The sequence below is a fragment of the Corylus avellana genome, chromosome 5 (assembly GCF_965113065.1).
Source record: "Corylus avellana chromosome 5, dhCorAvel1.hap1.2, whole genome shotgun sequence".
NCBI classification, from domain to species: domain Eukaryota; kingdom Viridiplantae; phylum Streptophyta; class Magnoliopsida; order Fagales; family Betulaceae; genus Corylus; species Corylus avellana.
Window position 1 is genome coordinate 29,034,075 of NC_142494.1, and position 21,250 is coordinate 29,055,324.

Sequence of the window (21,250 nt, forward strand, 5' to 3'; positions counted from 1 at the left end):
AGATTACGGTTTTGCCCCTCTTGGTCTTGGGCCTTGCTTCCTGGGTTGGTGGCGGGGCATTGTTGGTAATCACGACTTTGGTTGCTTCATATGAAATGGTGGGCCTGGAGAAAAATGCTGAGCTATTACATACGTCAGTTTTTTTTTTTTTTTTTTTTTTACATGTATTTCAAGTTTTATTATAATATGTTTTTTATGAATTAATAAGATGTTTCACATACAATTTAATTATAATTAAATTTAATAATTGATATAGCAAGTATTTTTTTGACATGTCCACACGAGAAAAAAATGGGTATTCGAATTAGTGACTTCCGCTTCAAAATGCGTGATCTCTACCCAATTGAGTTACTTCTTAGAAACGGTTATATAGCAAATATTACATCAACTGAAATGTCGTTTTGAAAATAACTTCATGTTGCCATATAAATTATCATGGTAATTTGAAAAAAATTTGTACCACCTCTAACAACACTCATTTTGTAAGGTGTCTCACTATCTACCAAAATTAATTTACAATAATAGTTAATAATTTAAGGTTGAAGAAATATTTTAAAAAAAATCTAGGGTTTGTTTGTTAATTTTTTTTTTCTTTTTAAACAAATAAAATCACTAACAAACAATCTAAACATTAAAACAATTTTTAGCTCTTAAGGTAAAAAAGTGATCAAACTCTTTTAGAAGCATGTTTTGGGGTGATCAGGGTGAAGGTGATAAAACCATCTCAAAAGTATGTTTTGGAATGATTCAATCACCTTTAGTTTGTTATGGGGTGTAGCCGACCATCCAAAAATTGTTTAAGGTGGGTTAGTATTACATGTTTACAGCATTATTCAAAGAACAAAACTCAAAACAAAAATAATGCTATATATCTCATCATTGTTCTACTATGCTGATGGAACATTGCACCTGAGCAGGCATCATAAATCATTTGCATTTCTAAGCCCTTGAATTAATTATTAGTATTCTTGGTCGTTGCTTCTTCAATTTAAATCAGCCTTCTCTTTTTTAAGAAAAAAAATCAATAATAAATTAGCAATGCTATATAATATATATCTCATGAAACATATATATATATATAACAAATGAAGTACCAACACCAAAAAGATGGGCAGTAAAGAATGGGCTCCATCCCAGGATCCGACGGCCCATTTCATTTCCTTGATTCAGAAGTTGGAAAAGGAAAGGCACAAAATGGGCTCCTCCAATGTTATTGGCTCTACCAAAAGACAAGTCAAGTCTCCTCCCACATTTCTCATCGGATGCATTCGAGTAAACATAAACATTGAAAACTTCACCCAGAAAACATTCACACACAGATAGAAACAGAGCTCGTTCTTCAACAACAACAACAACGGTAATGGCTTTCAGCACCCGGCGTGGGGGCTGGGCCCAAACTCTTCTTCCCTTCTCGGCTCCGCCAAACCCCAAATCCAAGCACATCCGAAAGCCCCGCAGGCGATTGGCACTCCGGGACTTCATCTTCACCCACTTCTTCACCATCGGCCTCACGATCTCCTTCTTCTTCTTCCTCATCGTCGTGCTCCGCTACGGCGTGCCCCGACCCATCTCGTCGCACTTCAAGTCCCGGCCCCCGCGGTTCCCAAAGTCCCGGAAACCCGTTTACCGAAAATCCGACGCTTTGAACGACACTGTTTTCAGCTCCACGGTGGACATCACGACGAAGGAATTGTACGACAGGATTGAGTTCCTGGATATCGATGGTGGGCCATGGAAACAAGGGTGGAGGGTGAGCTACAAGGGGGACGAGTGGGACTCAGAGAAGTTGAAGGTGTTTGTGGTGCCCCATTCGCATAACGATCCGGGTTGGAAGCTCACGGTGGAGGAGTACTATGAGAGGCAGTCCAGGCGCATACTTGATACCATTGTTGAGACGCTTTCTAAGGTGAAGTGGGTTTTGATTTCTTATCCTTTCTGGGTTGAATTGTGGTCGAATCGATGGATCAAATGGTGGGTTCCGAAGTTTTTGATGTTTTGGTTGGTTTTGTACTGAAATGTGTTTATGACGTGTGTGTTTCAATGTGAAGTAATTAATGAACTTTTTGCTGTTACAAAGAGGTTTAATAAGCAAGAAGGTTTACTGTTTGGATTTTTCTGTATAGGGATCAAGGGAAGACAAAGAGGTTTATGTGGGTTAATCTTAGTTTTTGATACTTCGGCGTTGTTAGATAGTGAACTTATTGCTGTTATTAAGGGCTAAATGAAATATTAGGGGATCACAACGAATTTATTTTCTTAGTAATAGTAGTTATTTGGGACTGCAATATCATGGGAACAGAAAGTAAGCCTGGTTTTTGTTTATTATTGAACCAATTCCTCCCCCTTTTTAGAGTATGTTGAGTTATGAGGTTCATTAAAATTCTGTGGACTTGGATATGCAGGATCCTCGGCGTAAATTTATATGGGAAGAGATGTCTTATTTGGAGAGATGGTGGAGGGATGCCTCAGAGAGCAAAAGAGAGTCATTTGCTAATTTAGTAAAGAATGGGCAGATTGAAATTGTTGGAGGTGGCTGGGTAATGAATGATGAGGTAATATTCATGGCCTTTTATCTGTGCTTAAATATGGTTAGTTCTGATTTTGAACTCCTATAACCTTAAAATTGTGGAGAAGTTTATTTGTCCGTTCTATGAATTTTTTCTTCCTAATATTTGAAAAGATACTTTCTTTTTTGGTTCTAATGAACTGGAAGCTTGACTTACCGCGTCATTCTTTATGGATGCAGGCTAATTCACATTATTTTGCCATCATTGAACAGGTAAACTGAAAGCTTTTCCTATCATAGTTGGTACAATTGTTTATGTTTCTTAGGTTTTCTTCTACTGGAGATGTGTTGAGCATTCTTCATGGACATGTGTTCTTTCATTCATTAATTGCAGTTCTGATTAGTTAGGTAATTCACATTTTGTTCAGGGCATCTTGAGGTTGACATATTTTTTTTTTTTTTGATAAGTATCTTGAGGTTGACATATATTTCTTTTTATTATTATTACTATTAGTAATATGGAAATCTTTATTAGCAAAAGGAGAGACCTAAGTACATATAAAGTATACAAAAAGTTTTATTGACATATTCCATTACATAATATTCCTCAAGGGCCTAAACAATCATCTCTGGAATGATTTTTTCAACCCCTCGTTCTCTCTATTTTTTGATAAGATAACCATAGAGTTCTCTCTAATAATGTAAAGTTCCTTTAAGAAGGAAAGATGGACATAAATTTGGATTTTGGAGTTTAATTCCTACGTAAAATACTTGTATTTTAACTTCATGACACTAGGAGTAACGACTTACTAATGGTAATCCTAGAATTTTGTTTGCTTTGATATATATATATATATATATATATATATATCTATGTGTGTGTGTGTGTGTTATTATATTATTATTTTTTTTGAAATGCTCTTTGTATGGTTTGAAAGAATCACTTGATAGTTAGAGCCCCGCCAAGTAAATTTATTAATTATGAAACACATTCTTTTGATTTTATGTTGTGCTTTTAATTTATTCATGATCTGATGCTGGATTTGTTGGACTACTGTTCATACATTGTGAGAACATGTTGCTGTTAATAGCCTTTTATTTATTTTGTTATGGTGTTATAAGTTTATATTCTACTAGTCTCTTATAATTCTCCTCTCCTGTGGGATAGGTCATGTGAAACATTAATACATCATAACTCAATTAACAGGTGAGGGTAGTGACCATTTTAGTTTTGGGTATTATTATGTTTTTGTAGTGTGGTTTGCTACGTTCTATGCTGTTGTGTGTTTGGTTATCCAGATTCTTTTTTTAATAAAGTACAATATAACACAGTTTCATGTAATATGCCATACACAAATTTGCACGGTGGGGACTATACATATAATGTTCCTGAGAGCTAATCTCCATGGTCAAGGAATTGATCTGCCGTGTGTGTGGGTGGTTGTCATATTTCATTCAGGAATAAGTCTCAAGTTTCTTATCCCATTTTGAGTTGCTACTCTGATCTTTGTGCAATTCGTGTATCAGATAGCAGAGGGGAATATGTGGTTGAATGACACAATTGGGGTTGTTCCTAAAAATGCTTGGGCAATAGATCCATTTGGTTACTCACCTACCATGGCATATCTTCTCCGTCGTATGGGTTTTGAGAACATGCTTATCCAGAGGACCCATTATGAGCTGAAGAAGGAACTTGCACTGCATAAGAATTTGGAATACATATGGCGTCAGAGCTGGGACACGGAGGAAACTACTGACATTTTTGTTCACATGATGCCCTTTTATTCATATGATATTCCACATACGTGTGGGCCAGAACCTGCTATTTGTTGTCAGTTTGACTTTGCTCGAACTCATGGCTTTAGTTATGAACTTTGCCCATGGGGACAGCATCCAGTGGAGACCAATCGAGAAAATGTTCAGGAGAGGGCAGAAAAACTACTAGATCAATATAGGAAGAAATCAACCTTATACCGGACAAATACACTTCTTGTTCCTCTGGGAGATGATTTCCGTTACATCAGCACTGACGAAGCAGAAGCCCAATTTAGGAACTACCAAATGTTATTTGATCATATCAATTCCAATCCAAGTTTAAATGCGGAGGCACAGTTTGGTACTTTGGAAGACTACTTTGAAGCCTTACGCGAGGAGGCTGATAGAATAAATTATTCGGCTCCTGGTGAGGTTGGGTCTGGTCAGGTTGGAGGTTTTCCTTCTTTATCTGGCGACTTCTTTACCTATGCAGATAGGCAACAGGACTATTGGAGTGGCTATTATGTTTCAAGGCCTTTCTTCAAGGCTGTTGATCGGGTACTAGAGCAAACACTACGTGCCTCGGAAATGATGATGGCTTTATTGCTTGGGTATTGCCAGAGATCACAATGTGAAAAGTTGCCCACAGGGTTTTCCTACAAGTTGACAGCGGCAAGAAGAAACTTAGCTCTTTTCCAGCATCATGATGGGGTCACTGGTACTGCTAAGGATCATGTGGTTCAGGACTATGGATCTCGGATGCATACTTCTTTGCAGGATTTGCAGTTTTTCATGTCTAAAGGTATAGAAGTTCTGCTTGGTATCCGCCACGAGAAATCTGATCAAAACCCTTCTCAGTTTGAGCCAGAACAGGTGAGATCTAAATATGATGCTCAGCCAGTGCATAAGATAATCAATGCTCGTGAAGGCACGTATCACTCGGTGGTCTTTTTTAATCCTTTGGAGCAAACAAGAGAAGAGGTTGTGATGGTTATAGTTAACAGGCCAGATGTTACTGTTTTGGACTCTAACTGGACATGTGTTCCGAGCCAAATTTCTCCTGAATTGCAGTACGACAAAAGCAAGATTTTTACTGGGAGGCATCGTGTCCACTGGAAAGTTTCTGTTCCTGCCCTGGGGCTGCAAACATATTATATCGCTAATGGCTTTGTTGGATGTGAGAAGGCAAAACCAGCAAGACTCAAATTTTTCTCAAAGTCTACTTCATTATCTTGTCCCACTCCATATGCTTGCTCAAAAGCAGAAGGTGATGTAGCTGAAATCCAGAACCGGCATCAAACGCTCAACTTTGATGTCAGGAACGGTTGTTTGCAGAAAATAAGCTTTAAAAATGGTTCCCAAAATGTTGTGGGTGAAGAAATCAGTATGTACTCTAGTTATGGAAGCGGGGCTTACCTATTCAAGCCTAATGGTGATGCACAATCTATTATCGAAGCTGGTGGGCAGATGGTGATCACGGAGGGCCCTTTGATGCAGGAAGTATTCTCTTATCCCAGGACAGCATGGGAGCAAACCCCCATCGCCCATAGCACTCGTCTATATAATGGAGATAACACTATACAAGAGTTGCTCATTGAGAAGGAATATCATGTTGAGCTTCTTGGCCAGGATTTTAATGACAAGGAGTTAATAGTTAGATACAAGACAGATATTGATAACAAAAAGATTTTTCACTCTGATCTAAATGGCTTCCAGATGAGCCGCAGAGAAACATATGATAAGATCCCATTGCAGGGAAATTATTACCCTATGCCTTCTCTTGCATTCATGCAAGGATCCAATGGTCAGCGATTTTCTGTCCATACTCGGCAGTCATTGGGTGTGGCAAGCCTTAAAGAAGGATGGTTAGAGATTATGCTTGATCGCCGATTGGTAAGAGATGATGGACGTGGTCTTGGGCAAGGAGTGATGGATAATCGTCCAATGAATGTAGTCTTCCACATCCTTGTGGAATCCAACATTTCCTCCACTCTAAGCTCAGTTTCCAAGCCTTTTCCCTTAAGCCCCTCTCTTCTTTCTCATCGCGTCGGTGCTCATTTGAACTATCCATTGCATGCATTCATTGCAAAGAAGCCGCAGGAATTATCTGTGCAGCCACCCCCCAGATCCTTCTCTCCTTTAGCTGCTCCCTTACCATGTGACTTGCATATTGTGAGCTTCAAGGTTCCTCGGCCTTTAAAATATTCTCAACAGCCACTTGCAGATTCTAGGTTCGTTCTAATCTTACAGAGGCGCCATTGGGATTCTTCATACTGTCGGAAGGGCAGATCACAGTGCACTCGAGTTGCTGATGAGCCGGTGAATCTGTTTTACATATTCAAGGGGCTTGCAGTACTGAATGCGAGAGCAACTTCTTTGAATCTTCTGCATGAAGACACAGATATTCTTGGATATTCTGAGCAGGTTGGAGATGTTTCCCAAGATGGACATGTCCTCATCTCCCCCATGGAAATACAGGCTTACAAGTTGGACCTACGGCCGCACCAATGAATAGACACTGATTTTGCTGATTCTAGTTCTTTCTGGATCTGTGAAGAATGATTCTAGATATAACACCATCAATTCCAGGGGGATGAACTGTCGATGGTCTGCTATCTCACTCAAAAATCTGAACATGTCAATGAACACAGTTTTTAGAAGTGGCAGGACGTTGTCAATGAACTGGGTGGGTTACCCTTGCTGAGGAGGTTGATTTAAGCATTTCGGCTTTATATTTTTGGTGCCCATTTGCTGTTACTAGATACATGATAGAAATTCGTATCTGTGACTCGTTTGTAAGTACTCGGATACAGTAGCATCTATGTTTTACCTCTTTTGCAACTACAATATACTCTAAAATATGTTTGAATTTTCCCTGAATATATTTTTTCTTGAGGTCGAAGTGGCCAGCATTCATAAATGGAGAGTAAAAAGATCATGTCGATACTGATAACTCTTTATGCTGTTTTTTCCCTCATTAAATTGAAAGAAATTACTACCATGATTTTACAACTGCGTGGATGATTAGTAGTTAGAAAGTCATTAAATGAAAATGAAATGACTTGCGAACCCTACACAAAATTAACGGGTTAAAATTGAGGAGTTTGACTTATTTAATTGTCTGAGTTGTGTTAAAGTTGACATATATAACTTTATACATATATCTCCAAATCCTAATGCAAGACATTTAAACCGACAAATTTTAACCCGTATCGCGAATTCTACAAGAAATTAACAGGTTGGATTCGATTTTTTTTTCTTGATAATAACCAAATGGCATGGATTCATTCAACTAAAATTTTCAATTGACGAAATTAAGGTGCCATCAAGAAGGGCTTGAATGTCACTGTTTCAGGAGGCAACTGAACTGAACATGAATCTTCAGTCAAGATCAGATTTCACTTGAGACGGGTAGGGGATAAATCAGTATGTAATCTATTCTCAGATATCAGAAACCAAGTTGGCAGAAAAATCAGAGAACTTTTTCATTCAAAATAGTTATCAAGTCTACAAATGAGCAATCAGCTGACATCACAATTAACATGGCCGGCAAAAAATGTTGTCTACTTGTTCCTGTAACTCAATTATACAGTTTCACTGTAAAAACAAGAGGAAAAAAAAAAAAACCAGAAAACAAAACTAGGAGGCATGGTGGGATGTGTCTCTTCAATATCATAAAATGATCTCCTCTTGTACGCTAACATTAAGGGTCTTATTTGGCAGAACAATGCTGTTTATCACCACAACTTCATCTTCCACTGTCACTGCTTCTCCTGCAATAAAAGAAGAACCAAAATCAACACTGGTCCAAGCACACTAGAATTTCTGCTTTGAAAATTAGTAATATTCAAATATAGGACGAAAACAAGATGCATACCGAGGATCGTAATTCCGAGCTTTGCATTGTAGTCTCCATCAGCCTGAACCAGTCAGTTGGCAACATGGATTTGTCAAAATTTTGAGGGGATTAGACGGTTTGTTAATATGCACAAGACTGAGACAATTGTAAGGTTCTTGAGCGCATGACAATGATAACAACATTGCTAATTAACCAATTCTTTTGAATCGGCCTTTAATTGTATCTAATGGCACGTTTGGTACACTAAAATGATGATTTCTTAAGAATTGAAGTGAGTATTACTAGGAATGCAAGAAGTTGGAATGAAATGACCTTTCATATTCTTTGTTCAGTGACAAGAGAAGAATGTCCAAATTTTCTCATTGGACCTGAATCAAATTTCCAAAAATACAGAACAAAAAAAAAAAAAAAAGGCTTTTTTCGAGAAAATGTTATTCTATTCTTGGGAATAGCTATTCCGGGGTATTGATGTGCAACCAAAGAATGGAATGGCTATTCCTAAGACCATTCTTGTAAACCAAACGTAACTTAGGTGTAAACTTTGACACAAAGGTTAAAATGAAGCTTCCTTTATTCAACCTTTTCAAAAAAATATTTTTTCTATAAACTGAAAGTTTTTCTTTTTTCTACAATAAGCATTATAAACCTCCTCAGTTGATACTGGGGAAAGCTATGTATAGAAGATGATAAAACTAGTCAGTGGACTTGCCTGGACACGTGACCATTTCCCAAGAGATGACTTCCATCCAACTATAGAATTTATGATAACTGTATTTTCCTGTCAAGAGAAGAACATTTCATTAAATATTGTACAAAGACTAAAAGACATCATCACCAGCTTCTAGGTAAAATTTCTTGTTATGAATTTATTTCTTTTAGCTCATTTATATATCCAGTCCTGTACCTTAATTTCAACATCATCCAAGATGATGCAACTTATAAGCCTTACGCCTGCACCTACACGAACATTTGCTGAAATGGAGACATTGGGACCAATCTGTTCAAGAAAGAAACAGACAAGATTCATATGGAAATCGTAAGAGAGGGTAAATTGAAAATATGTTCTTAAGTTATTGTAGAATAAAACATTAGATAAGTGAGATTAAATGGGCAAAAAGGGGGAATGGTATAAGGGAAGCTATATTTCTGAGTTATATTGTAATCATGTATACATTTAAACATTAATTTGTCAAGCATAACTAAATATCAAACATAACAATATATTTGATCCTCCCTCTCTTTTCCTCCAAATTATCATTTTCCTGGTTCGCCCCCAGTCAGTAAAGGTAATTGTTTCATTACTCCTAGAACATTCACTTCAAATGTCAGCAAATAATTGGATTTTTTTTCTTGAGAAGAATCAAATTATAGGATTTTCATTGGAAATGAACTGTAATAAATAAACTAATTGACTACTGAAGCCTACTTATTTCTAGATTTAATTCTTTTTTACATTTTCTAATGGAGAGGGATATAACGTACTGCAACAGCACATACATATTTTGGTAGAAGATGAGATGCACTACCTTTGCAGTTGGATGAACTTTGGCAGATGGATGAACATAAACATCACCAATGACTGTAGCACTTTTAGTACCATCTCCACTAGCCAAAAGATGCGGGGAGGTTATTCGAAATTGGGTAAGATACAAACCCGAACATTTTAAAGACATTCTGTAATATCAAAGACAGATTAAAATGAGGCAAATGTGGTCCAAACTTAGGCATAAAGGAAAAGAAATTGGAAATGATGGGCACAGTTATTGTACCCTGGAGTTTTTATCTGTTCCCAAAAATCCATGGTCTCATATGTATACAATTGCTTCTTTCCAGCAAGTGGTGACAAAATATCTTGGTCCAGTCTTACAAATCCCGTAGGAAGGGTTCTGTTAGGAGAAACAAAAATCAGCAGTGAGAACTAACAGAAAGGAACTGCAGCTTTTAAAAATAACAGATGAAAAAAGAAACATTGTTTTAAAAACGCAATATATAGCTCAGTAAATTCGTCATTGAAGTTAAAAAATAATAATAATAACAAATTTGCAAGGATTATTACTATGTCATAAAGATATTCTGTACAACACATGAAACTCAAACAGCAATGCTCCGGTACTTTCTAATGTGAAGTGTAATATTGCTTTCATGCACCAAGAAGGAAATCCTCATAATTATGTATAAATTTTTGAATCTCCACTAACACTGAAAGTACAGCTTCAAAACATGTCATGTTTGCAACAATACAAGCAACATCAACATCTATATAACAATCAGACTACATTGCAATGCATCTAATGTGTAATGCATGTTATGATGCACGTGCGCTAAACATTTCTCACTTTGACTTTTTGAATATTATCGTTACATAAAAATCCAAAATTATGTTTTTCATTATCAAAAGTAGAAGTAAAATTATACCTTGTCACATATTGGAGGCCTTCAAAGCTGGACGTGTGATGTAGATTAGCTGCAGTTACCAAAACAATCATTCAGATTCAAACAGGATTGAAAAATTGCTTTGCATATCCCACACCAAATGAAACAATCAGATATGTGAAAAATTATTGACTGCAATAATACTTGTCACAGGGCTCAAGTAAAGACTGTTTCCCAACCCAATTCCATCACCAAGGTAACCTCACTTCTCATCATCAGATAAAATGTAAATTTATTGCTGATGATATCTGTTTGTGACTTATGCCAAAAAAAATTAACGCACTCTTAGCACAAAAATTTCAATGCTTTCTTCTTAATTTGGAACACACGTTTGGGTTTTGAAAAGGAACATTGTGCATCACCATCTCTATGGATAACCATTTGCCATTTTGACTTATGCTTCATGACATGTCTCCAGTTTTCATAAAAGTTTTTTAAACCAAAGGATCTGAAAGATCAAATATAGACATAGATAAAGGTAGGATCTCAAATAAGTGGGCCATATCTGTATGACTGTATCTAATGAATTGTATCCTAAAATAGCGAGAGGAAGAGAAAGGAAATGATGAAAATTGAATTGACTTGTGGTAGAGCCCCAACCCAAAGAAAAAATAACTCTCTGCAGATGAAACTATATATGCTTTTAGAGTAGATACTATGTACAAAAAAGAGGAACAAGAAATGCAGAGCCTTGTAATGATGAACATTTATAGTACACAGGAGCTAATCAAAACTGCATACCAGACCTAACTAATTAGGGATGTGAAGAATAAATACCAACCTCTGTCTTCCATGTGAGTGGAGACACCTTCAATGGCAGTAAAAATGCCTGGGGTAAAGACGTAGACACCACAATTTATCAAATCACTTACCTACATGTCATGAAAATAGTTAACCCAAAGTAAAACACGGCCAGAAGTGAAGGAAATACAACTAAGCCATTAAGGCTATCAAGCAACAATTAAGTTCACAGCACTTAAAAAAGAAACTGCACATTGCACATACAAATGTCTCAGGTTTCTCGGTGTAGTGCAACAGCTCTTTGGTGATTGGATCAGCAACCAACTCACCAAACTGATGCGCTGATTCAGCAGAAACCTGCACAGAAAGCCAGAAAATAAGAAAAACCAATGAAGAGGTTTGTGATTGGGGAGTAATGTTGCAAGTAATTCTGCTTCTGTGCATGTGCCAACCTTGATGACTAACATTGTTCCTATTCCACCAAATCTTCTATGGGTCTCTGATAAAAAGAAGAATTGCAGCGATTACATTCTCTACAACTTATGCATTACTTAACAAATAATAATTACGCCACAATAATCCATGTCACATACGATTTTGAAAACAAAAGTTTATAGTGTGAAACTCACCAAGCATGTCAGGCAGTGGAAAATTGCAGCAAACATCACAATTCAGCAGAAAGATATGTGACTGCACAAAAGTATGCGTTAAGAACATGTAGACAAAAGCACACATGTAATAAATTAACCATTTTTTCAAAAAATTAAATTACAGAAATAAGATCAACAAAGTAGTTGATAACACAATATTAGGATTGATAAATGGACCCAAAAAACATATTGAAAATAAGTAAGAGAGAGAAAGAGCGTGGCTCAAACCGGGCAGTCTTCCATAATCATATCTCTGAAGTAGTAAAGGCCACCAGCCGAACCATGCGGCTTGTCCTCTTTCAAGTACCTAGATTCAACACAATCAACAAGAAACCACTTTGAAGATCCAAATTCCAACACAGTCAAACCCTTATGACCACCATACGATCATGACAAATCAAGGCACTACTCACCTCACTGGTACTTTCAGCTCATTGGATATCGAAGACACATATAGCGCGAATTCCCGCTCCTCGTAAAATCCAATCAAAAAAATCTGGGCCAAATTGGGTATCTACAACATAGAGATCAACAGCCCTGCCTATCAATTCAACAACAACAAACTAATATTCCTTATCGAAATTCCATTTGGCTTTTTCTCAACTCAGTAAAAGCCAAATGGGGCATAAAGATGGGATTTTTAAATTAATAAAGCAATGAATTTTCCTCAAATATTCTCGGTAACCAAACAACGGCAAATGGGAAAGTTAAAGAAAAAAACTAACCCTTTTACAAGCTGAAATGGGATGATGAACCATTGGCTGGCCAGCCAAAGGGAATAGAGGCTTCGGAGTATTGAATGAAAGAGGCCGAAATCTAGTCCCTACAAAGAAAAAAAAACGATAATTGTATACCCAAAAAAAAAAAATTCAAGGAAAATCAAAGGCTATTACCTTTGGTGGGTCCGCCCACCATGATCACGGCGACCACCTTCTCCTCCGAGCTCTCCATGTCCGAAACTCTTAGTTAGCTTGTCGTAGCCTTCAATATGCAGTTCTTTCAAAGAATTTGAAGGTGTTTTCTATGATGCAGGGCCCGGACTATTAACGCTGCTTAAAGTCAAAGAGTTTGGATTCTTTTTCCTCCTTTTGGTCTTCGAATTCAGTGAGGGTGATCAAACAGAAAGACGGTAGTGGGTGTGACGAGCTGTCTGTCTGGGTTGTAGACGGTGACACAGCTTTATGAATTCTGCCACGCGAGGTGATTCTAACGCTAATATACGATTCAACGAACATGAAGAACGACGTCGTCTGGTTGGATTTTACTTGGCTTATTTCTATTTAGTCCTTCCATCTCACATGCATCAAAAAATTATTCTTTTTTATTTTTCACTATTTGGTTAGGAGAAAAAATACTAGTTAACAAAAATAATTTTCAAGTAAATGGAAAATTTGTTATTGTAAGAAAAAAAAAGAATTACTTGGGTTCTAAAAGGTGTAAGTTATTTTGAGAGTTCATCTTTTCTCATTTCTTTTTTGTCTTCTCTTCTGAATTGTCGTAAAAAAATTTAGTGATATATCGTATGTTATAATCTCCCAACATTTATTCTGCTACATGCAACTCTCTCATTTCAATTAAAGAAAAAAAAAAAAAAGGAGAAGCTTTCCTTCCCTTTTCATAGCCCCTCTTCTCTCCTCATCTATAGATTTTCGTTATACGTCTTTCTTTATTAAATGAGGAAAATAGATTTATCTTCCAAATTATTACTACTTTTGCACTTGTATTTCAAGACTTTGAAAAATGATATCCCACCACCTCCTCAAACTATATATATTATTATTATTTTGTAAGTACCTCCTCAAACTTCTTAAGAGTAAGGGTTAACCCTTTGTTTTAGTATTTTCTATCAACTTGGATGGGAACTGTGTCACATGAGCCACACGTAATATTTTTTTAACACAAGCTCTCAAAAATGCCCTCATTATTATAATTTGTTTCCTGAAAAATGAAGGTTTCAAAAAGGCGTGGTAATTTAGAAAAGTAAAGTTTTCGTCATAATATATGTCAAGATTACCAAACAAGGTGAATATAGAATATATGAAAAGAATATCAAATGATTACCATAATTGTGGCATGCTAGCTAAGCATAGGTATCATAAACCACAAAAACCTTTCGTAATGTGACTCTTGAGACAGGTAACATCCTTCGATTGAGGGAGCCTCTTGATAGTGGAGACTCCCATACAAAGACTTGCAAGAAGTATAGATCTCCTTTGATGTACTCATTTGGGACTGCCCGAAGAGTCATTGGGCTTCAAACTGTGGTTCGAAAACCAAGGGGGGGCCATCAATCAATATTGGGCCTTCCCTTCGAGTGGGCCTGGCTTGGTCCAAGGCCAGATGGGCCTTTGGTGAATCAGCAAAGCTTATGGTTGCTTTGTTATGTGCTTAGCGCTGAGAATGTGGTTCACATTCTTTAAGTGGATTTGGTAAGTGCTTTTGATGAATGTAAGTTCTATAGATTTGGTTATTATTCTAACTTCTATGATACATTTTGTGGTTCAGTTTGTTATATGTGATTAGTAATTGAATTGGATATTGATATTGAGTGGTTCCTGGTGATTCAATAGAGTCAGAAGTATGCATAATCAAAATTGTTAAAAACTATATATTTCCACACAGCTTGGATGGGGTTCCAAGAGTACGTCATGAAAGGAGTGTCACAACTCAAAATTACAACATCAATAGAACAGTAAGATCTAAACGATCCATGGACATGAACTACAAAAGTATACCTATACTAGCAAAAAGTTACATACCCAACAAATCCAGCATCTTCTGCTTGTTTCCCAAGTAATCCAGCATCCTCTGCTTGTTCTTTCACATGTGTGCAAAATTCCACATGACCAAATAATCGTATAGGCAAATAACTTTTTCAAAGTTAGGATGTTAACCAACTGAAAAGAACACGGAATCATCATTGTTGTGACTGATGGAAAGAAACATAATGATCTTATAAGAAGCCATCACACCTGCTACTGCTTACAAAACCCAACCCAGGTTGTCTCAACTCCTTGGCACTGAAGATCCGCGCTTCTCTACAAGCCCAACAGCACATTTGAAAGATGTTGATGACAAGTTGATCATGACATATCACTTCTCACTTTCACTGTAAATACTCTTTTTCTTTTTCTTTTTTTTTTTTTTTGATAAATTACTTTCACTGTAAATACTCTCGAAAGACGATGAAAACTAGGTCAAAAGTTACTAGACTAATTACCCAACACATTCCACCTGCAATGTTAAATCCTTGATTCCGGCACCATCTAATATCCGTGACACCTGTGCCTTTGTAGAAGCCTTATCAGTTTCCTTTGAGATATGAAGATTTAGTGTCCCCACAACATCTGTGCTAGTAAAGCTCCATACGTGCAAATTCCTAATCCCAGATACTCCCCTTATCTTCATAACATCAGTTAGAGCTTCTTTTAAATCCTGCTCATGCACCCTAGGAACTCTTTGGAGTAAAATTTGTGCAGAGTTTCTAAGTAATGGGATAACTGAAGATACAATTAAGACTGAAATAAATATTGAGCAGGCAGGATCAGCAACAAGCCATCCCTTATACTTAATTAAAAGGGTCGATATGACAACTCCAACACTTCCCAATGTGTCTGCCAGAACATGCAAAAATATTCCTTCCATGTTGTGGTCAACATGACGATGCTGTTTTTGTGGTTCTTCTCCACCAGGCGGAAGTTTTCTTGATTGGGAACCATGATTTCCTGTGGAGGAGCAACTTTTAGTATCTGAACAGTGTGAATGGGTGTGGGAACCTGCTCCTTGACCATGAGATTCTGCCACATTGTGGCCTTCAAAGGAATGACTACATGAGCTTCTTGAAGAACTATCGGGGAAGCTTTCATGTACATGGTTGTCAACTTGATGATGATGATGATGATGATGATGATGATGGTGATCATGGTCATGTTGGTGAGCATGCTCAAGATGATCGTTACAGTTGGTTGTCCCACTAATGTGATCTTTACAATTATCAGCACGGCCATTGGGATTATAACTGTGGTGTTCATGATGGTCATTGTGGTCAGAGCATGATTTTTCATGGTCATGATGGTGGGAGTGAGAATGAGAATGTGAGCATCCCTCATGACCATGTCCAAAATGTTCATGAGAATGTTGGTCATGATGGTGGGATTGGGAGTGAGAATGAGAATGTGAGGATCCCTTGTGATCATGTCCAACATGGTCATGAGAATGTTGGTCATGATGGTGGGAATGGGAGTGAGAATCAGAATGTGAGCATCCACCATGGGCATGATGATGCTCCTCATGAAAGAAAATCAAACCAACCACATTTACCACAAGCCCTCCAATTGAAACAGTCAATAGACTGTTAGTTGAGATCTCCTGAGGGTCCAAAATCCTCTCAAATGACTCTAGAACTATTAGTGCTCCAACCAGAACCAGGAAAACAGCATTGACATATCCCGAAAGAACCTCAAATCTCCCACGACCATAATTAAACTGATTGTTCGCAGGCAAACGTGAAATATATGAAGCATATAGCCCAATTGCCAGAGCAGCACAATCAAACAACATGTGACAAGCATCAGATATCAACCCAAGGCTATTGCTCATAAACCCAGCAACAAATTCCACAACCATGTACCCCGTGTTGATCAAAAGGAAAAGTGCAATCTTACGGGACTTCCTCTCACTCCAAATATGCCAGATAACTTTCTTAATCGAGGTAGTAAATAACTCGGGAGACTCCACCCCCAATTCAAGATAATTCGAATCAACAGGATCTAACTCCCAAACAGCCACATAAAGCAATAAACCACAACTCAACAATCCCCAAAGCGAGAGCTCTGGAAAATAGAACAGCTCTAAAACAAGAGTACAAACAAATGTAACCAAAAACTCCTTCCGAAAATCTTTAGAACTCACGAGCTTCTCATCACTATAGTTTTCACTCAAAAGAACACCGAAAACAACAGTGTTTGCCAAAGGCCAAATCAAATTCCCAATGGAAACACTATCTCCCTCAGCTTTAAACATGCGCATACTAATAACAGCAGGTACAAAAAGAACAATTGTTGTGAAAAACAACGAAATCAGCCTAACCCGTTTCCGACCCAGTTGCCTAATCGTCCCCCAATTCATTGAAACACGCTCGTAGCATCCCAGAAACCCAGACAGAAACGGCAGCAACATTGGCCAAACTCTCACACAATTCTCTCTCGGAAACACCGAAACACCCCACTTCTCGACCAAAGAAGCAGAAAATGGAAAGCATTCAATCCGATCCCAACTAATAGACAACAAAAACAGCCCGAAAAACAAAGCGAAAAACCCACGAACCTTAGACGACCGGTACCGAATCCGGTCACCGAAACTCCGATCTCTCCCCTCGGCAATGAACCGGGCTGCGACATTGCCAGACATTTCCGCGAGAATCATCGCCGCTGTGCCACAGTATCTGAGCGCTTGGAATCGAAGAAGAAAAACCACAGCCAAAAGAACGGATTTGGCGACCAAAACTCTCCGCTGAGATTGCGTGATCGAGGACAGTGGGAAAAGGGTTTGGCTTTGATGCTTCGGGTTAAATGGGTTTTTGGAAGAGGAATTGGAGGCGAAGAGTGAGAAGGAGAGGGTGAGGAGGAAGGAGAGAAGAGAGACGAAAAAAGTGAAGGGGAAGAGAGAGAAGGAAGGAGATGAGCGAAGGAAAGGGAGCAGGGAGTAGAGGGAACGGAGAGAGAAGAGGAGAAGGAAGAGGAAGGAGAGGGAGGACTCGGTGGAAGTGGAAGTTCTGGAGTTGAAGGAAGAGAGGGAGGAAAGGCGGTGTTTTGTTGGGGTTGGGGTTGAGGTTGGGTATGGGTAGAGAGGGTACGGTCTATTCACGGTGGTGGGTGTGGTGGAATTGGTGGTCGCGGTGGCGCCGCGCGGTGGGAGCGAGAGGCGGTGAGGACGATGTTGCTGGTGGTGGTGGTGGTCGGCCATGGTGGACGATGTTATGAAGCTTGTGAGAGAAAGGCGTTTGAATCTGATTTTTGTTATTGTGAGAAAATCTTTGGAGTAATGGAGCAGTTAGACTCGAATTCAAGGGGTGGGACCAGGTGGCTGATTGGAATGATTAGAACCGTCAGATGTGTGATCAGTAGTGAGAATGTTTCTGCATTGACTTTGCCTTGTTCTCTGGGTCTTGATTGAGACTATTGACTAGCTTGCCAAGTCTGATCAGTCCTCCTCCTCTTCCCATTTCTTTGTAGAAAACGGGTTTTTTGTATTCAATGTACTGGGTGTTTGATTTTTGGAACAGCCTTCTTGATCACCCATGTTCACGCACGACAGTGGGAGTGGGATTGCTGTCTCAATTACAAGCCCATGGCTGCATCATGGGCTTACTTACATCTGTGCAGCCATCAGGGCCTTTCCAGCATCTATTTTGTCATCATATAAATTCTTGATCTGTTCACCATGGACCACGGTGAACGACGAATTGACGCTGTGAGTCTGTGACATATCCAGTCGCCGAAAGGCACATAAGGCCTTCAATTCGGGGCTCCTCGAGCTCAATGGCAATTGAATTGCCAACTGTTAAAAAGCCTTTGAGGCCCACCTACCAAAGAGCCCACCCGCCTATTAAGTACATTAGAGCCATCGAATAAGATTAACAAAGCATGCAATATTTGTTCTTAAAGCATGTGAATTTTTTAAAAAAATATGTGAGATATATGTTAATTTAATAGATTGAATTTGATGAATTTTTTTCAACTTAAATGGGAGAAAAAACTTTATCCTATAAAATATTGGTGAAAGAATAAAAGGCAAAATGGCTCTAGGCAAGGCAATTTAGAATCAACAAAAAGCTGTGAGTTGAGCGAAGAGTTACTTTGACAGTGGACAGTGGTGGCTTTTGGGTAATTGTCTTTTGGCAAGTTGCCATATTAAAAATGGATTTGGTTGGTTGGCCTTTGAAGACAATATATGCATAGACGAATAAATGTACAATCGTCAAGTCAATTTTCTATTAAAATGGAGTGCCTATATTCCAATGGTTGTAATGAAAGGCTAAGATGGATTTAAATGGTAGAGTGCAATGGAAAGGCTATTAGATTTTTTTATCAACACAATGTTTTGGGTTTTAACTCCCATTAAATCAATGGGAGGAATTGTCTTTTAGCTATTTATATTGAACCATACGTAACGTTACAAGTACACTTATTAAGACTCTAGACCTTAACAATTATCCACCACATCCACATGTTACAAATTCTTCTACTTCAAGTGACTTATATCTCACGTAACTTCTCGTTATTACTATAACTCCTATGACCAAGGGCAGAGCCACCCTTTGGCTTGGGGGGGAGGGGGCAGCTAAGTCAAAGGGTGGTTCCCAAATTTTTATTTTTGTTTTTTTAAAATAGACCTTCAAAAATTAAATTTTACCCCCTCCCCCCAAACTAAAAGTTCTAGTTCCGCCCTTGTTATGACTTTTGTGTAGTTTTATGATTCTTCTTATCCTCTTAAGACTTCTATTCTAATAAAGGCACGTTCAATTTTGTCATGCTTCTTTTTGTTCCTTTTGCATATGCATATGTTACTTACCGGTTATTGATAAATTTTTCAAAATTATGAAGAGACAATTGTGATTAACAAATGGACCTCGGGTATATTTATTAATGTGTTTTGGGAGATTTTTATTTTTATTTCTTTGTTTGAAAACAAAAATCAGAAGAATAAAATTTTAACAAATGAAGGTCTACCGAAAGCATAGTATTTTCTTATAGTTATTTGCTCTTTTTTTTTTTTTTTTTTTTGACATGTCCGCACAAGAGGGGAAGGGAGATTTGAACTAGTGATCTCAACTTCATTAAGTGTGGTCCTAGTTGATTGAGCTACCTCTTGGGGACAGTTATTTGCTCTCTTAGTAGACTCTAGGGTGTAGATCATTAATAAACCAACGATCTCTTAAATGAGTTATGAAAAAAAAAAAAAAAAACGTAATATTAAAGAAAAAGATAAGCTTTGATAAATAATGATCAAGATTGTTAACATGAAAGTATCAAAATTTTACATATAGCATAAGTTTATTAACACCATAACCATCAAGCAAAATATTTTTGTAGGTTAATTATATTACTTTAATATATAGATAACAAAATATTATTTTTAATGCAATATGATTTTTAAAGATTATAGGGAGAATTATATTTTACCCCCGCAAAGTTCGGGGTGATTTGTAATTTGACCTCCAAAGTTTTAATTTTGGCAATCCACTCTCCCAAAGTTTTAAATTTTTGCAATTTGACCAATTGTATCCAAAAGTTTCCATATTGCCCCTAATTTTTTATTTATTTTTTATTTTTTATAAAAAATTTAAAAAAATTGGGGTGGCTGCCATCTGGCCATTTTTGCACCCACAATTTTTTTTTTTGTTTTTTAATAAAAAATAAAAAATAAAAAATAAAAATTATAAGCAATATGAAAATTTTGGGATAATATTGGTCGAATTGCAAAATTTTGGAACTTTGAGAGGATGAATTGCCAAAATTGAAACTTTGAAGATCGAATTGCAAATCGCCTCAAACTTTAGGAGGTAAAGTATAATTTTTCCAAGATTATATTTATGAAAGTCTCAGTCTAGCTGGCAGCCGATGATCATCATACCTCTATTAATCCTTGAATCTTTCACTTTTTCAGCTCTCTCAACAGTTAGTTTCTAAGATATTTGTTAGGAATTCAAAATCTCTAGAATATTTATTTTTATCTATATAAAATTTGAAAAGTCTTCATATTCCACGATTTTTTTGGATCTACCTTCATGGCTAGTATTGTGTGTTACACCAAATTAAGTGAACAAAATTTAGTTTCTTCAAACCAACACCCCTTTGCAAACTATTATTTATGATACTTGACCTCCTAAAATTATCATTTCATTGTAAATGGGGCATTCCATTAGCTGTTGGCATTAAAATGAATAGAAATAGGCCCACGTGAGCTACACGTGCATAATTTGAACTTGGAATGCCCAAATTTTCCTAAGCTACCATTTGCAAATTAAAGACGGAAGCTATACCAAAGTACCATTTTTATGACACTTTGGCCCCCTAAAATTGTCAATTCGTTACAATTAATTTGGTCAATCCATTAGATGTTGGCATTAAAATGAACTGAAAATGGCGTATGTGACGTAAATGTACATAATGTTTACTTGAAAATTTCAAATGACCTCGATTTTGAGCAAAAAATACAAAAATCAATAACATAGAGATGCGTACATTAAATAGCCAATCATTCTTTGAAAGCTTTTGGGGATGACCGATCATCCTCTCAAGGTTG

General features: G+C 37.4%; 3 protein-coding genes across 3 annotated transcripts; 1 reads left to right on the plus strand and 2 right to left on the minus strand.

Moving 5' to 3' along the window:
* The first annotated feature begins 1,220 nt into the window (after positions 1-1,220).
* Positions 1,221-7,207, plus strand: GMII (golgi alpha-mannosidase II). The gene is made up of 4 exons (XM_059593460.2): positions 1,221-1,906; positions 2,403-2,552; positions 2,747-2,779; positions 4,034-7,207. The coding sequence occupies exons 1-4, from the start codon at positions 1,361-1,363 to the stop codon at positions 6,770-6,772; spliced, it is 3,468 nt and encodes a 1,155-aa protein (XP_059449443.2). The 5' UTR covers positions 1,221-1,360; the 3' UTR covers positions 6,773-7,207.
* Positions 7,208-7,721: 514 nt separating this feature from the next.
* On the minus strand, positions 7,722-13,119 carry LOC132180851 (ADP-glucose pyrophosphorylase family protein). The gene is made up of 15 exons (XM_059593827.2): positions 12,838-13,119; positions 12,670-12,767; positions 12,358-12,458; positions 12,173-12,251; positions 11,924-11,984; positions 11,747-11,793; positions 11,559-11,651; positions 11,335-11,425; positions 10,536-10,584; positions 9,890-10,006; positions 9,647-9,794; positions 9,025-9,117; positions 8,830-8,898; positions 8,139-8,181; positions 7,722-8,034 (listed from the first exon to the last, which is right to left on the minus strand). The coding sequence occupies exons 1-15, from the start codon at positions 12,893-12,895 to the stop codon at positions 7,934-7,936; spliced, it is 1,248 nt and encodes a 415-aa protein (XP_059449810.2). The 5' UTR covers positions 12,896-13,119; the 3' UTR covers positions 7,722-7,933.
* Positions 13,120-14,602: 1,483 nt separating this feature from the next.
* Positions 14,603-17,950, minus strand: LOC132182573 (zinc transporter-like protein). The gene has a single exon (XM_059595857.2). It carries the CDS (start codon positions 17,906-17,908, stop codon positions 15,161-15,163), a length of 2,748 nt encoding a protein of 915 aa, XP_059451840.2. The 5' UTR covers positions 17,909-17,950; the 3' UTR covers positions 14,603-15,160.
* Between the last annotated feature and the right edge of the window lie 3,300 nt (positions 17,951-21,250).

Coding starts and splice junctions, on each gene's coding strand:
- GMII (XM_059593460.2), top strand. CDS start 1,361: ATGGCTTTCAGCACCCGGCGTGGGGGCTGGGCCCAAACTCTTCTTCCC. Junction 2,553..2,746: donor GCTGGGTAATGAATGATGAG/GTAATATTCATG, acceptor TTATGGATGCAG/GCTAATTCACATTATTTTGC. Junction 2,780..4,033: donor ATTTTGCCATCATTGAACAG/GTAAACTGAAAG, acceptor TTCGTGTATCAG/ATAGCAGAGGGGAATATGTG.
- LOC132180851 (XM_059593827.2), bottom strand. CDS start 12,895: ATGGAGAGCTCGGAGGAGAAGGTGGTCGCCGTGATCATGGTGGGCGGA. Junction 12,459..12,669: donor CCATTTCAGCTTGTAAAAGG/GTTAGTTTTTTT, acceptor TCTATGTTGTAG/ATACCCAATTTGGCCCAGAT. Junction 11,794..11,923: donor TCCACTGCCTGACATGCTTG/GTGAGTTTCACA, acceptor TCTTTTTATCAG/AGACCCATAGAAGATTTGGT.
- LOC132182573 (XM_059595857.2), bottom strand. CDS start 17,908: ATGGCCGACCACCACCACCACCAGCAACATCGTCCTCACCGCCTCTCG.